This window comes from Gymnogyps californianus, chromosome 8, assembly GCF_018139145.2.
Source record: "Gymnogyps californianus isolate 813 chromosome 8, ASM1813914v2, whole genome shotgun sequence".
NCBI classification, from domain to species: Eukaryota; Metazoa; Chordata; class Aves; order Accipitriformes; family Cathartidae; genus Gymnogyps; species Gymnogyps californianus.
The window spans coordinates 33,364,093-33,379,284 of record NC_059478.1 but is presented as its reverse complement, the minus strand read 5'-3'; the positions used below and the strand labels follow the sequence as shown (position 1 = coordinate 33,379,284).

The following is a 15,192-nucleotide window of genomic DNA, read 5'->3' as shown; positions in this document are numbered from 1 at the left end:
GAATTTAGAAGCTGCAGAGTGGAGAAGACCAACAAGACAGAGCTGCTCCTGAGAAGGTGAATGAGCCAGAGGTCTTGAGAGATGGTTCTGCTGGTGGATGCTGCGGAAGAGAAAACAGAAAGGTGAACCAGAATGGTGATGGATAAGTACGGTGCCAGGCGGAGCGAGGGGTAAAGGGGCTGGAGCCCCTTCATAGGGAGCTCTGGAAGCGTGGTCAAGTGCTAAAGCCCTCACTTAGGCAAAATACTACAAGCAGAAAATGAGTTCAGGCTCGGATGGTTTGATCAATGAGATGACTGTGAGCCGGGGCTGGCTCGGCGCAGGCTTTGCGCTGCTTGATCCTACCACTGAGAATCTCGCATAGCTCAGGGATGCACTGGAGAATCAGGGGAGGACTTCCAAGCAGCTGTGGGACCATCTCTGGCCAGGAACCAAATTAGATACTTGAAGGAAAATCCTAAACAAGCAACCTACTCTCCAAGAAACCCCCCCTTTTTACCCCGTAGCAGCAATTAAAAAACAGACCTTCTCACTCTGAGCAACGTTGTCCTTCTCATGCAAGTCAGGAAGCCTCTTACCGTGATGTCCACTGCCTCAACCTCCTTCGCCCTTGCCTGTCTATTCCCTGTGTTTTTCTAGAGGGCATGGAGAAGAGAAGCTTCACCCAGGACCTTTCTTGGTTGTTCCCAGCCTTAATCTCCTGTCACACTCCAGGAGGGTCTCACCCATGTCCCCATGATGGGAAAGTGCTGGAGGGCCATGCAGACCAGGCTGGATGTGAAGTTCATGATGTAGGCTGTGGTAGATCTCCACCTGAAGATCTTCCCTGATATGAAAGCGATTTGTCTGTATTTTAGTGCAATTTGGTGAAGGTTCTTTATAACAGTATGGATGTGCTCTGAAATAATGGGTTTCGTTTGAATAAGATTTAACATAAATTTTGAATCTTTGGTTATTATGCATTAAAAAAAAAAGGTGACAAACCAGTCATTCCTGTGTAAAGTTTATATCCCTTGCTGTTTTCAGAGATGTTATATTATGTTGGATATATCCAGCTTACAGAGTCAATGAAGAGTCCTTGTGCCATCTATCTCAAGCCCAACAGAAATTATCCTAAATGTCTATCTTTCCTCATTTGCAGTCAAAACCATCTGTAATGCAGGGGATGTTTTATAAGAACCAACTACCTGGGATGCGTCTATGAAGCATGAGTTGTTGCCACTGGAAAAGGACCTATTGATTTAAGCAGCTTGCAAGTGCTTAGCAGACACAGTCGGGCTGCAGAATATGGGAGATAAGAGGGGGGTGGCCTGTGAAGAGGTGTAAGGCTTTAAGGAGAGATTAAGTTCAAATGATTGAGCTTTTTTTTAAAATTAAAAGTATCTGTTTCTTTTTTTCAAGGGTGAAGCGACTCATCTGCCCTAGCTTGTCAGAAGATGTTTAAGTGACAGCCCGATTAGACCACACTATGGAGAAGACAGATGGTACGGAGGCTACGGGATGTTTGTTTGCTCATTTGTTTCTTGCAAAAAAAACCCCAACCAACCCCTGAAGTAATTTCCTTACCAGAAATACTGTAAATAACCTGTTTTCTATAGATACGCGGTAGGGCCAGGAGATGAAAAATGCATCGTTCATGTATTATGCAGACTTCCTAAACCACAGCAAAAACATGGTCACAGCTCTCAGTTGAGCACATATTTGTCCTCGCGTCCTCTGCGGTGCGCAGGCAGGACAGATCTCCTCTGCTCCCACCATCTGGGCTTTGCTCTTGTGCCGTATTACCCTACATGATGTTTTCCCTCTATTGTGCCTCTGACTTTCACGTGCTGCTTCCCATCAGAAAGGCGGCTGCATCTCAGCGATGCTCTGTGACGAGCGGCACCGAAAGCCCTGCCAAATTCTCCTGCTCCCCGCGCAGCTGCTGCACCAGGATGGAGACAAAGGGAGCACCCATGAAACCTGGTTCCTCCTGGTCGAGCTGCTCCTCCTCGTCCTCATAGTGCACAGCTTGTTTGCTCAGAGGTGCAAAACAGCCCAAACCACTGTGATTTCAGGGACTTGCCGCATAAAGAAAAGCGAGCGGTGATGCAGGGGTTTAACTGTTTAGACCCTCAAGGCCAAAATTTGGGGGCTGTGAATAGTTGCAGGCTGGATCTGACTGTATGAAGTTGCATTAAACCAGGAGCCTCGGGCTGCGCTGCCGGAGCCGTGCCGTTTGCCTGAGATGGCTGGGTGGGCAAACACACTGTCACGCATTTCGTGGCGATTTTCCTCAATTAAAAGCTGTGCTCGGTGCCGTGCAGCCGGTCACCTTGGGAGGCACGTGTTTCGCATGGATGCGGCTGTGTGAAGCAGCCCCGGCTGGCGCTGTCTGGGTCCGGCCTCTGCCCGGTGCTGTATTCATCATTTTCAAGGAATAATTTGTGACCTGGTGTTTGCAGATGAAACGATGCAATGATTTTCCTGCTCGGCGTGCACGGCACTACTTACACCACTGAAAAGTTAAAACCAAACCAAAAGCCTTGAAAAATGTAATTGTCACAGATTGGTTCCACCTTCTGTTTTTGAGCTGGATTTATTATACATCGGGCAGCTTTTTATGCTTACAGACACGTAGCTCTGCCTGCAAAACCTGCTGTTTGCTTAATTGCCAATTAGAGCCATGATTTCAGCAAATTTTCGGCTTCCTCGGTGCAACAATTACCTGATTCACCTCTGGAAAACCGGATCGGGCCTTTGCACGTGTTGCTGCGTCTCTGTGCAGCTTCACCACAAGCCTCCACAATGACCAACTGCAGCCCCCCGCCTGCCTGAAACTGAGAGGAAAAAAGCAGTAACATTTTCCCCCTGCTCTAAACATGTTTTTTGTTAATTTTTTTGCTGTCTTCAAAATTCAATCATCTCTTTTTTTTTTTTTTTTTGGGTTGTTTCAGCAGATGGCCAGCCACCCAAACCCGACGGGGAGAGGGAGCAGCCCCGCAGCCTCCCCTACTCCGTGGAGACGCCGTACGGCTTTCACTTGGACCTGGACTTCCTGAAGTACGTGGACGACATCGAGAAAGGGAACACCATCAGAAGGGTTCACATCCACCGGAAAGCCAAGCAGCCAAAATTCAGCACCCTGCCCCGAAACTTTAGCCTGCCCGAAAACGGCTCCCGTGGATGCACGTCTGCTCCCAGCAAGAGCTGGACGGCGACCTGCTCCTTCCCCCAGCGAAAGGCATCGCTGGGGGCGGAGGACACCCCCCGTCCCCTCCTGCCCAACGAGGCACCCCTTCCCGTGGCCGATGAGCCGAGTTACCGGAGAAAAGCCCTTTTGGCGGAGACGCGGCGGCAGGCGGAGCTGGGGCGGCAGGAACGCGAGCTCCGGGGGCGGCCGCAGCTGCTGCGAGCTTCCAGCATGCCCGCTGCGCTGCTGCCCGGCCAGCCCCCGCCGGGGGACGGGAGGGTGCTCTCGCCCCTCCGGCCACGTCCCCAGCACTGCCACGACCAGAGCGGCTCCGAAAGTATGTTTCGCCCTGTGCCGCGTTCACCTGGCTCCGACGGCGTCGCATTAAATCTCTCCCGGGAGATGAGCTTGGAGCAAGATGTCTCCTCGGGGCAGAAGGAGCATCCTGGTGGAGGCAGCCCGGGGCTGGTGCAGATGCAGCTCCCGTGGCAGAGCCAGCATCCCGCGGCGGTGCAGCTGCAGGTGGTGATGGAGAGCGGAGGCGAGGAGGGCGATGCCGCCGACACCGGCGGTCGCTCTGCCTCGGCCGGGGGTGAACCAGCCTCACCAGCTGCCCTCCAGCTCGCAGAGGAGAACACGAACCCTGGGGAAAGGGAGTTAAGTGTGAGTGAAATCGCTCTGAACGTTCTGAAGAAAGCTGAGGAAGGGAGTGTCCGGGCTGGAGAGAACAAGGAGAGCTGTGGTCCTCAGCCTTGTGATGCTGGAGAGCCCGGTGGGGTTGCCGCGCTGAAGCAGCAGATTGCTGCTCTGGAGGAGCAGCTGGGCAAGAAGAAGGAAGAGCTTGAGCAGATCAGGGCAGTGCTGGAGCAGCAGGATCATGAGATCAAGGAGAAAGAGAAAAGCATTAAGTTACTGGCCAGCTCCAAAGCTCAGCTGGAAGAGAAGCTGTGCCGGGAAAACACCAAAGAGGCCAAGCCGCCGTCCAGGCGGAGCAGCGGGGCTTTGCAGTGCTACGATGCTGCAGTGAACACCGACCTCTCGCAGGTAACTGGGGCCAAGCAAGCCCATGATAAAGGCATCAACGTAAATATCCCAGTCTCCACCAAATCCATAGGATGCAGCATCCGGAGAGCAGACAACATGAATGCGCAGGCGATGGAGCTGGGTGCTCGGAGAGATCAGGGACTGGCAGACACTTGCACTGGACCTGGACATTTTGGTGAAGCCGACATTGAAGCTGGCCTTCGTACACCGTGCTTCACCCAACTGAAGATTGATGAGCACCTCAGCGATGACAATCAAAATCACAGGAATAACTACAACACCCAGAGTCTTGCTGCTCACGCGGTGACTGCAGGAAGCTATCGAGGAACAAGAATTGGCTCAAACACAGGAGAAAACAAGGCAGGCTTTGGCGAAGATAAACCTCGAGATGGGCTAGAAGAGGAAGGTCCCCCTGACCACGAGGATCTCCCTGCTGTTGACCCCATCGGCCAATACGTAAAAAAAATCCAGGAGCTTTTGCAGGAGCAGTGGCTGTGTTTGGAGCATGGCTACCCCGAGTTAGCGAGCGCTATTAAACAGCCAGCCTCCAAGCTCAGCTCCATTCAGAACCAATTAGTTAATTCCTTAAACTCATTGCTGTCTGCCTACTCTACGCAAGGGCCCGTGGATAAGGAGAATTCGAACACACACTATCAACAGTTGGGTAAATAATATTGGCATAGGTTTCAACGTGTCCAGGCCAAATCTCTTCCCATTTATTTAAGTGTTGAGCAGGGATGATGCAGTGGAGCTCGGTGGTATAATTAGTATCAGTTCAGAAACAGCCCCTCCTAAACATGTATGAGAAAGGCAAATCTCTGCACATCATAAGCTATGTGATCTGAAAAAAGAAGCAAACAAAACCATGTAGGAGCTGATAAAGCTGTGGCTCAGTTATACACAGGATCAGCTTCCAAAAGTGGCCATGCTTGTGGCTATTCCGTCAAATAACCATTTTTCTTAATTGGATTGGACATCTCAATTTGCAAGAATATGGGACTCATGCTTATCTGGGGTAAATCAGCGTGAAGTTCACCAGAACCAAAACCAATTCAAGCTAACTGAGCGACTAGGGTGGGAAAAGACCTGTCCCCACTCACAGCTGTTCATCTAAAATAATTTTAGCTTATATGAAGATACGAATCCAAAACTGAAGGCTGCCTGTTCACTGTTGAAGGGGCCTTGCAAATCGATGTGAAGTATTACTTACAAGCAATACGTAGCGAGACTGTTCAAACTCTGATGGAAAGACTCATCCATATAGTATTATAGGAGATTTATATAGGAGATTTCCAATACATTAGTACTGAAAAAAATAAAAAAGAAAACATTATTACAAGAGTAAAGCCTACTTGTATTCATAGGACACGTATATAATTCCCAGTCACTTCCTTTATATTCCCAGTCACTTGGAGATGTTTGAGACCTGTATTTTAAAGGTGGCAGGGCAGGTTCAGGTTGTGGCCAGGTGCATCTGTAGTTTTGCAAGACATAAAAAGAATCTCCTAAGATGAAGTAAGATGCTTACGGTTATGATTTGTAGTTTGTTGCTAGAGGTTGGGAATAATCATTGATAATTATGGCACATCTGCTTAATTAATCTATTATTTTGTATTTTGCTAGAAATCTCTCCAACCACAAGTCTTAAATCTATCATGAAAAAGAAAGGTTATGGTTTCCATGCAGGAGGCAATGGGACCAAAAAGAATCTTCAGTTTGTTGGGGTAAATGGTGGGTAAGCATCCATTCAGAAGATAAAACTGCCTTTTAACATGTGAAGTCCTCTGTATCGCTGAAGAAGTCATTCTTTTTTTTCCCCTCTTTTCCCCTCCAAACCTCTTGATTAAAAGGCCATTTGAAATGGAGCTTCTTTTCTCCCTTCTTTAATCCAGCACTGATAACCTGTAAGTAACCCTGTAGAAAAGATGTTGGTGTTTCAGAGCAGCGAGGGACACCCTGGGGACTGACACTCTCTGCACACCCATCTTTTGGGGCTTCATCCAAACCCCAGCTGGGTCCGTGGGAAGATTTCCACTAACTTTGGTGGGTTTTGGAGGAGGTCGGCATTGCCTGAGTGGGCACGCTGCCACTAACCTGCCTCCACGCTCGAGCGACGGCCAACAAGAGTTGGTTCAGGGACTGAGAAAAGACTATTTCAGTAAATAAGGAATGACCTCGAGGTGAAGGAGGCACGTATTTTAGGTTGTGCTCCAACACCCAGTTCCCTGTGTATCCAATATCTAACGCTCTTTGGCCTTTGAGCTAACTAGATACACCAACGCGTGCTGTAGATGCATCTCTAGGAGCAGGACTGGCACATCTTCTACTGAGGAGTACGTGTGCTGGCATGAAGAGGGCAGGACACGTTGCACTGTCCCTTCGCTGTGCAAACAGCTATGTGTGCAAGTTTGGATGCTGGTTTCTGCTGACATACACTTCTCCTACGTCCCAGCTTGATGGCTACTGCTGTTGGGTTCGTCAGGTGTTACTCTTGTTGTGTAGAGCTTCTTCTACCAACAGGCGCTGAAACGGGTACAACTTGTAGCAAGCAGAGGAATCTCAACTAGTTTGAGAAAAGTTTTGGGATCCCTCAGAGTGAAAGGTTCTGTCTTGTGGAAGATGTTATTGTTAATACTTTTGGACAACCAGAAGAGAGGTCTCTCTAGCGAGGCTGCTCAAATGGTGGACTCAGGTCCGTGCTGGAGCTGCAAACACAGCTTTTGTCTAGCAGTCCTCAAGGCTGCTGACATGCCGCCTGTCCCACCTTGCCACAGGGTCTGTGTTTCTTCTGTGTTTCTCGCGGTTCCCCATCAGCGTGCCGGCAGCTCCCAGCAGGGAGGCGGCACACAGCCCTTGCCTGGCCAGACTGGGGCTTGTGCGATGGACATCCCTCCAAACCAACCGGGTAGTCCCTGAAGTAACCTTGCCTGCTGCTAATTAACTGCTTCTATCACGCTCCTGCTGGCTTAAGAAGCCAAAAAAAGACTAACCCCAAGTTTGGCTGCGGCTCTAACCTTTTAACTTGCGTATCACTCCGGGCTTCACCCAAGGCCCATTGGAGTCAGTGGGTGTCTTCAATGAGTCTTGGTCAGGCCCTGTGGTTGCGGATGGGGAAGGAGTGAATAACATGTGGTGTCCTCAAATAGCTACGAGACGACTTCAAGCGAAGACACAAGTTGCGAAGACAGCCCATCGGACGGGGACGTGGAGAGCGAGATGGAGAGAAGAGCTGATGATTTGGAGCCCACGCAGGCGAAAGCTGGAGGTGAAAGCAAGGGGGCTTCGTTGGGGACCTCCTCGCAGGAGAGATGTGAGGACGATGGCCTGCAGGAGCCATCGGCAGAAGCAGCGCCTTGCACTCAGCGCAAGGCTGACAGGTAACCAGAAAACCAGACAGTGATCGTGCTGTCCGTCACGTTTCTGCAGCCACAGGACGCACGGCGCTGCATTCAGTCGCTCTTACAGGGCTGGGGTCGGGGCTTCGTCTGCTCGGTGGAGAGGCAGCCACTGACCTCTGTAGACATGGGAAAAGGCTTTAAAGAGCTAAATATTTTTTGAGTTACTACAGAATCTAGTGGAGATTGATTCAGGCCCTACGCTTGACTGTGGAAAAGACTGAGTGAGTCATATTTGGTGAGAATTAGCTCATTTCTCCCCTCTCATGTAAAGTTTCTCAGTAAAGTTCTTTGCAGATTCAAGAATAAGATTATTGTTTTTTTCCACTTTAAGGATTCTTGTAACAGATGAAGTTGACCATACAGATCTGGGATTCTGGACTTAAACACTTACTTAAGTGCTTAACTTTGTACTTAAAATCTGTGTGAAGTCAATGGGACAACTTGTGTCTACAAAGTTAAGCACTTATTTAAGTGTTGAACGTATTCTGACCTAAACTGCATGTTCTCCTTCCTGCTTCAATACCTCCTGCAGTTCTGTCCCATGATGGATTTACAAAAGTATTTTCCTTTTAGATGCAAACCCTCTGAAGATTTCCTTGCCGACTGCCAGCTACTCAGCAAGCACCTCTCAGAAATCAGGACCACAAGCGACAAGCATCTGGTACAGATATTTTTCAATCCCATTTCAGACGCGGTTCCCACTCTCTGTTATGTTTAATGGATAAGATTATCCTGACGCCGCGTTGCAGGCTGTGCCCTACCGTGCTGTGGACAGCTTTGTGAGGAGAGGGGGACGAGATGACCTCTGAGTCAGTTTTAGAATAGCCAAAAAGAAAGGAAAAGGGAAAAAAAAAGAAGATGAAGGCCTTCTCTGCTTACTCATTCGAGTTACCACAGGAAATTCCTTTCCCCCTTAAGTTATAGCAGTAATCACAAAACCACAAGCTAAATAGCGGCTGGGCAATGCCAGAGCACAGGACGAAGTGGCGTGGGGCGAGGAGCTGGGGCAGCGACCGGTTTGCAGGGTGACTACCCCAGGAGTAATGGTGGGACCTTGGTGTTTTCAGCGCCACGTCCTGAGCACCATCTGCCAGGAGTGGTTCTGGGTCTCGAGCCGCAAGTCTTCCAGCCCGGAGGTGGTCGCAGCGTATCTCAAGGCACTGGGGGCCATCCAGCCCCAGCTCCTGGCGATGGTGGTGAACCTGGCCGACAGGAACGGCAACACGGCTCTTCACTACAGCGTTTCCCACTCCAACTTCCCAGTTGCAAAGCTCCTGCTAGACACAGGTAGGAGCAGCCACTCTGCTCAGCCATGGCTTTTGTTGGGTATGTGTGTAGAAGTTACTTTATGTCGCTCTTGCCAATGGGGCACGGTCCCACAGGGGATGACCATGGTGTGCAGAGCCAGGTAACGGGGGTCCATCAACAGTCCCAGACATGGCAAACAGTGAATGAGGTCCGGGGTCCTCCCAGGGAGTTCGGTCAGGAGCAAAAGGAGATGGGACAGAGCTGGGGCTGGGGACCTGCTACAACCTACATGCAAGGGAGCCATGTGGTAGACAAGCATGGGGCCAAGGTCCATCCAGGAGACAAATGTGGGGCCAAGGTCCATCCACGGGACAAGTGTAGGGCCAAGGTCTATCCAAGATACAAGCATGGGGCCAAGGTCCACGCAGGAGACATGGTTGATGTGAAGTCCAGCATCCTCCCCCATAGGTCGGCCCTGGGCCCATGGGTGTGGGCAGGGGTCCCAGCTGAGGCTCCTCAGGGACATTAAGGCTCATTAGTGCCCTCAGGGCCCTGATACATCTTGAGGGCTTTGCAATCTGACTTCGGGGATGGCTCAGGGTCCCTGTGGCCAAGGGGTGTCTCTCATGGCCCTAGTCCAGGTGGGATGGGGTGGCTCCCCCAGCTTCTTGTAGCAGCAAATGCCACATCATGGCTTGGAGCAGTACGATCAGACGCCTGAGAGTGTAACAACCCCCCCAGCACCGCAGAAAAATTCCATGTTAAACTATTGAACTTTCAGCTTGTGTTGCAAAGAAAGAAAAATCTCAGCTGAGCTTGTACGGGAGAAAAATGCACGCATGCTCTGAGAGAATAAAGGCACTTTGGCCTTTTCTCATGGGCCAGACAATCTGTTAAATGTTAGGGAAATGGCATATTATCATACACATCTATAAGCCGATTGTTGCCGCAGACGCGCAGGGAGCCGCGGCGGTTTGTTCCCTCCTGCCGCTGAGTGCCCGAGGCGGCCAGGTCCCCGGGCCAAGGCTGGACCCAAGCCCTCACCCGTTAGACACGGCTCGTTCCTCATGGTGGAGTTAGAAATAGGCTCTTTGAGGTGAAAAGGGAGTGAAACGGGGCCAGGATGGATTTACACCGCCCGTTGGGTGACGGTCGTCTTTCTGCTGCTCCCTTGCTGCAGGAGTCGAAGCAAACAGCCCACAGCTCCACAACTGGCGTGTGCCCAAGGCATTAATTATCCCCCTCCTTTATTTTTTTGGTTACGGTCTTCAAAGTTAACTGAGTTGACCTCAGCAATTGTAATTAACTGTCGCAATGCGTTGCACCAAGGGCCGTTTAATGCTGTGCTCACAAGACTAGATGTTTAACACATACAAATCTCAATCCTGTATAATTATGAAAACTCCTGTTTCTGGGAATTTAAGATGCCACACATTGTGTAACTCCCTCTTTGCTTCCCATTCCCTCTGGCCAACTCATCGCGGGGCTGAATCCTTCCCCTGCCGCGATGCATCGCCCGCCAGGCGTGTGCCGCCTGGACCTGCAGAACCGCGCCGGCTACACGGCGGTGATGCTCACCCCGCTGGCGGCCGCCGAGACGGGCGAGGACATGGAGGTGGTGATGAAGCTGCTGAAGGAGGGGGACATCAACCTGCGAGCCGCCCAGGTGCGTCCCCATAGTTCTGCTGTTTCTTTGAAAACCCAGCACGGCCCCGCGTGGGATCGTGCCACGGCCGGAGGGCAGCCAGCCTGCAGCGGGTATTTATTTGGCAAAGGCATCTGCAAAGTGACCCCTGCTGAGCTCGTAGCCTCCTGTTTATGGCCATCGCTGTGCGATGCCAATTCAGGCTGTGGCATCATCATGGCCCCGTAGAGATCTTGGCTTGCGGGTGGGGGGGATATAATTTGGGTTCCTTACACTGCATGTGCAGCGCCAGGCCGAGCCTCAGCCGTAGACATTGGGTTGGAGTTGCTGCTTCCCAAAAGTTACGAAAGCAACCTCAGATAAATTGCAGCGTGGCCACCCACCAGCTCCCTGTGAAGGGACGCGAGGGCTGGATAAAATGAAGAGACTAGAAGAAGGCTGAAAATTTTGCAAAACAATTTTTCTGAGCTAAAAAATGAGAAATGGTACCAGGGAGGAGCGGTGCGGGGCGGACCCTGGGGTACAGGATCCCCAGGTTTGCTGGCGAGCAGTCGTTTCATCAGAGAGTCACACATTTTGGTCTCAGAGATGACAGTGCCCTCATCCAGCTCTTCTTCGAAACAGCTGTAAAAGTTAGTCTAGACCTAAGTTAGACTGTTAAGGAGGGTTAGGGGGACCCGCGTTTGGGGGCAGCTGGGAGCCGGGCGGTTTGGCCATGCTGCTGCAAAGACCCTCCGCACGGCCGTGGTGCAAGTGAGCAGATATCTCTTGTAATACCTGCTGAAGATCCCCAGTGTTATTTAATAATAATATGCAATAAGATGCAATATGCAATAATAATATGAATTATTATTATATATGTACTATACAATAATAATATGCAATCTTATGATACGTAGGAAATAATAACATTCATTGTTATTATTGTATACAACAGTCTGAATGAGCAGGACTGTAGGAAGCCGGTGCGTAAGGGGTGTTCAGCCTTTCCCTGTGCGGTTGCAGGGAGGCCAGACCGCCCTGATGCTGGGGGTCAGCCACGAGCGGGACGACATGGTGCGAGCCCTCCTCTCCTGCCAGGCCGACGTCAACCTGCAGGACGAGGAGGGGACGACGGCCCTGATGGTGGCCTGCCGGCAGGGCAACGCCGACATCGTCAGGCTCCTCCTGGCCCAGCCCGGCTGCCAGGTCGCGCTGACGGACAAGGTGAGGCTCCGGCGCCGTGCTCGGCCCCGTACACAACCTCACGTCCGCCAGGTAGGGAAAGCTCACACGGGGTCATGCTTTACAGGCAGCAATCCCTGAGTGGTGGTTTTTAAGTGAAGAAGTACAATTTCGGTCCACTTTCTAATCAGGGGACCGCTTTTAGGAGAGTACCCCTGGTTTTGGTGCTTGTTGCACAGTGGATGGGGTGGCCGCGGCAGCATCCCGCATCCTAGCCGTAGCCCGGGCAGGAGCACCGGGGGGAAGAGTCCAACCCAGTGTAAACCTAAAAAAAAAGATGAAATCCTGGACATGTAGAATCAGCAGAGCTTTGGCTCCAAGAAATTAGCAGCAATTAACTCTCCCCTGAGAACGGACGCCTCTGTGGGGGGATGCGTGGGATGGGGATGGGGCTGGGCTGGGAGCAGCACAGCCGTCCGGCGGAAATCTCCTCCTGCGCGGGCTTGCAGCGATGGGCCACGTGCCTGCGTTTACAGTTATGCAACTATTTTCTAATTAAACTACAATTTTGTCTGAGACGTGCGGGACGGCACCGGGACCAAGGGAAGGCTTGGCCGGGATGCGTTTTGTGCAGTTGAGGTTAAGCCCCAAAACACCATGGGCAGGTTTGCAGGACGGCGGCTCGTTTTAAACGAGGGAAGAAGTGCAGGGAAGGAGGTTCGGGGGGTAAATAGGTGGGTGCAAAGCAGCCCTGGCCATCCGCTCGCTGGAGAGCGGAGGAAAACTCATCGCCAGCCGGCAGGTTGCAAACAGCCTCCCTTCGTGGTGGTGGGGCCACGAAGTGGAGGCGGTTGAGGATGGAGCTGGGTGGATTACGGGGGTGGCCGGGGCGAGATGCAGGGATTCGGGCGGTAACGCCTTTGCCTCCTCCTTCCCCGCAGGGCGGTAACTCGGCCCTGTCGCTGGCCCAGCGCGCTGCCCGCGGGGACATCGCCGCGCTCCTGCGAGCCCACGCCGAGCAGAGCCCGTCCCTCTCTGCGTGAGCGAGTGGGGAGAAGAAACCGGGACAGGGAGTGGGGAACAAACCAGCTCCTTCTTGTAACAGCCCCGCTGCTCGCCTCGGCGGCCAGGGCCAATATCGTGGGTTTCCATACGTACAGGGGGATGAACCCTGTGAGTTATCTGCATATGTTCCCCGCGTCTAATTCTCCTCATTAAGCCTGCTTACACCTCCCTAATCTATGCACGTTGCCACAAATGACTCCAAGCTCTCCTATATGCTCCTCCCGGTATAGATCTGGCAGGTGAGCGACCAAAACGAAGGAGAAAAGCACATTAGAAAAGCAATACTTAGTCTTTTGTAACCTTAGATTATGGTTGTCCTTTTAATCGACTACTTAACTGTAGCTCATTTAACTTGTAAGTTTGTGTCCTAATATTTATTATTAGCTCTTCTGTGCGTAGTGGCAGGCAGTGATTATTCAGTATATGTAACAACAAACACAAGCTGGATGGATTATGTAAAGTATAAAATCCTATTTATGTTTGCTTATGTGGGTCTGATGTAAGAATTAAAAATTAATGCTCTAGGAAAATATTTGAGTATACCAGACCCAAACACACAGACATTGTTTTGCCTGTGTTCGGAATTACCATATGGCTCTTATTTTTTCTAATTAAGTTTGAGCTAACGGGGAAGCGTAGGCCATTGACATGCACCGTGCGTCAGCACACGCGATGCTCAGGCACAGCAGGGCGGATCGGGTTATCCCGAGCACGGCACGAGAAGATCATTCACGAGAAGATTGCCATCCCAGGATGCGTTAATGTTGTCCAAGAGTTTCGTGGAGCAACTTCGGTGATAGATGCCTTTTGGGCGAGCATCTGCTCTCCGCTTTCCCTCGTGCTCAACTTGCAGATGCCCAAATGACTCCTGTGGAAAGCCATGCCGTGATTTAGATGCTGGAGTCGGCCGGTGCCAGGGCCTCCCCTGCCACGGGGCACCCACAGGGTCGGTCCAGCATCACCTCAAATCATACATAGGGCAGGGTTTTTTTCTTAAATCCCTCTGCCGTTGACAGAGAGGGAGGGTGGGCTCAGGCCCCACTTTTCCAAACATCTTTATACTGTCATTAAGTCGCTATGTACCGGGAAATGCAGATTCATGAGGCTGTGCTGCATCAGGACCCAGCGGACGCTCTCCGTAGGCTTTGGTGGACCTGGATGCCATCGCCAGTCGAGCTGGTGTGTAGTACGCCACCATAATAACAGATCTACTTGCCATCAATAAAAGCAAGTCTCCCTAGTTAGCTACTTACTTTTTTTTTGTAACTAAGTGGAAGTTAATCCTGGACTACTTTGGTTGCTTGTAAGTCAATTCACATCATGCTGAAGTCTCTCTTGAGCTGCCTTTTCCCCTTCCCTCGTATTGCAAAGCCACTGCCGAGAGCCCCTGTCCTCACGCCGCTAACACTTACTGCCCCGCAGGGAGGGGAGGACAGCCCCTGCCCTCTGCTTTCCACTGAAATCTGCCGTCTGCTCCATTTTCTTTCCTTTCTTCATGTTTTCAGTCAGAAGCATTCATCATCTGAAATGTCTATCTGCCTTTTTTTTAACTCAAAATGCAGTTACCTCCTTTATGTATAAATAAACTCGAGTTAAACCTTTACCTGCATTTGCTCCTGTGCCTGTCCCCGTCGTGGCGGTGCTCTCCTGGTGCGAGGCAGCAGGGATGCTCTGACAGACAGATGGACCCCGAAAAGCAAAGGGGTGGAGGACAGCCCTCAGCCCCTGGTGACCGCACATACGTGCACATCATTAAATCAGTCATTTTTGAGGTGTTTCTTCAGATCAGTGACCCCCCCCGGGAGGTCCTGGGCCCCAGCTCACCGCACAGACATGGCAGGGTGGGCTTTTTTTTTCAGGAATCACTCCGATTTGTGTTGCTGGGTGCTGAGCACTGAGCACTGAGCACCAGTGTGAGTACCCAGCGCCAGTGTGAGCACCCAGCACCAGCGTGAGCACCCATTGCATCACTGCCAGGCCCCAGCTGCAACCAAAAAGAGCCATAATACCATTTTGTGATGATTTTCACTGAGTTTTTTTCCCCAACAGCTCTGGAACCATGCTTGTGCAGAGGAATTTCACTCTTGACTCTCGCTGCTTCCCAGAGGGAGGTGAACTTTCTGGCTTCAACATAATAAATGTGGGAGAGTTTCTGCTAAGGATCAGGGTGGCTTTGGGAAGTGCCTGCCTCCTCCTGCCTGTGGGATCCCTTGGGATATCGAGCTCACCATAGTGCGATTCAGGGACAGGGCATGTTATTTTGGGGGTGTGCTGCAGCTCTCCAGCAAGGAAGCACGGACTTTGCTGCCTTCCCCCTGCCTCCCTTCACATCCCCCTTTCCCTTGCGTTCCCAGCCCTGCAGCCCAGGCTGGTTACGCCTGCAACCCCAGAATGTTTATTTTCATTCCTTTGCCTCATATTTCCTCTTTTCCCCTCGAACTGTCTCCCGGGGAGGA

At 51.3% G+C, this 15,192-nt stretch overlaps 1 protein-coding gene across 1 annotated transcript; it reads left to right on the top strand.

The window, feature by feature from the left end:
- Nucleotides 1-1,416: 1,416 nt before the first annotated feature.
- On the top strand, nt 1,417-14,339 carry KANK4 (KN motif and ankyrin repeat domains 4). The gene is made up of 9 exons (XM_050901214.1): nt 1,417-1,484; nt 2,937-4,880; nt 5,840-5,951; nt 7,363-7,593; nt 8,188-8,275; nt 8,682-8,901; nt 10,386-10,528; nt 11,513-11,713; nt 12,613-14,339. Exons 1-9 carry the CDS (start codon nt 1,469-1,471, stop codon nt 12,712-12,714), a joined length of 3,057 nt encoding a protein of 1,018 aa, XP_050757171.1. The 5' UTR covers nt 1,417-1,468; the 3' UTR covers nt 12,715-14,339.
- The last annotated feature ends 853 nt before the right edge of the window (nt 14,340-15,192 follow it).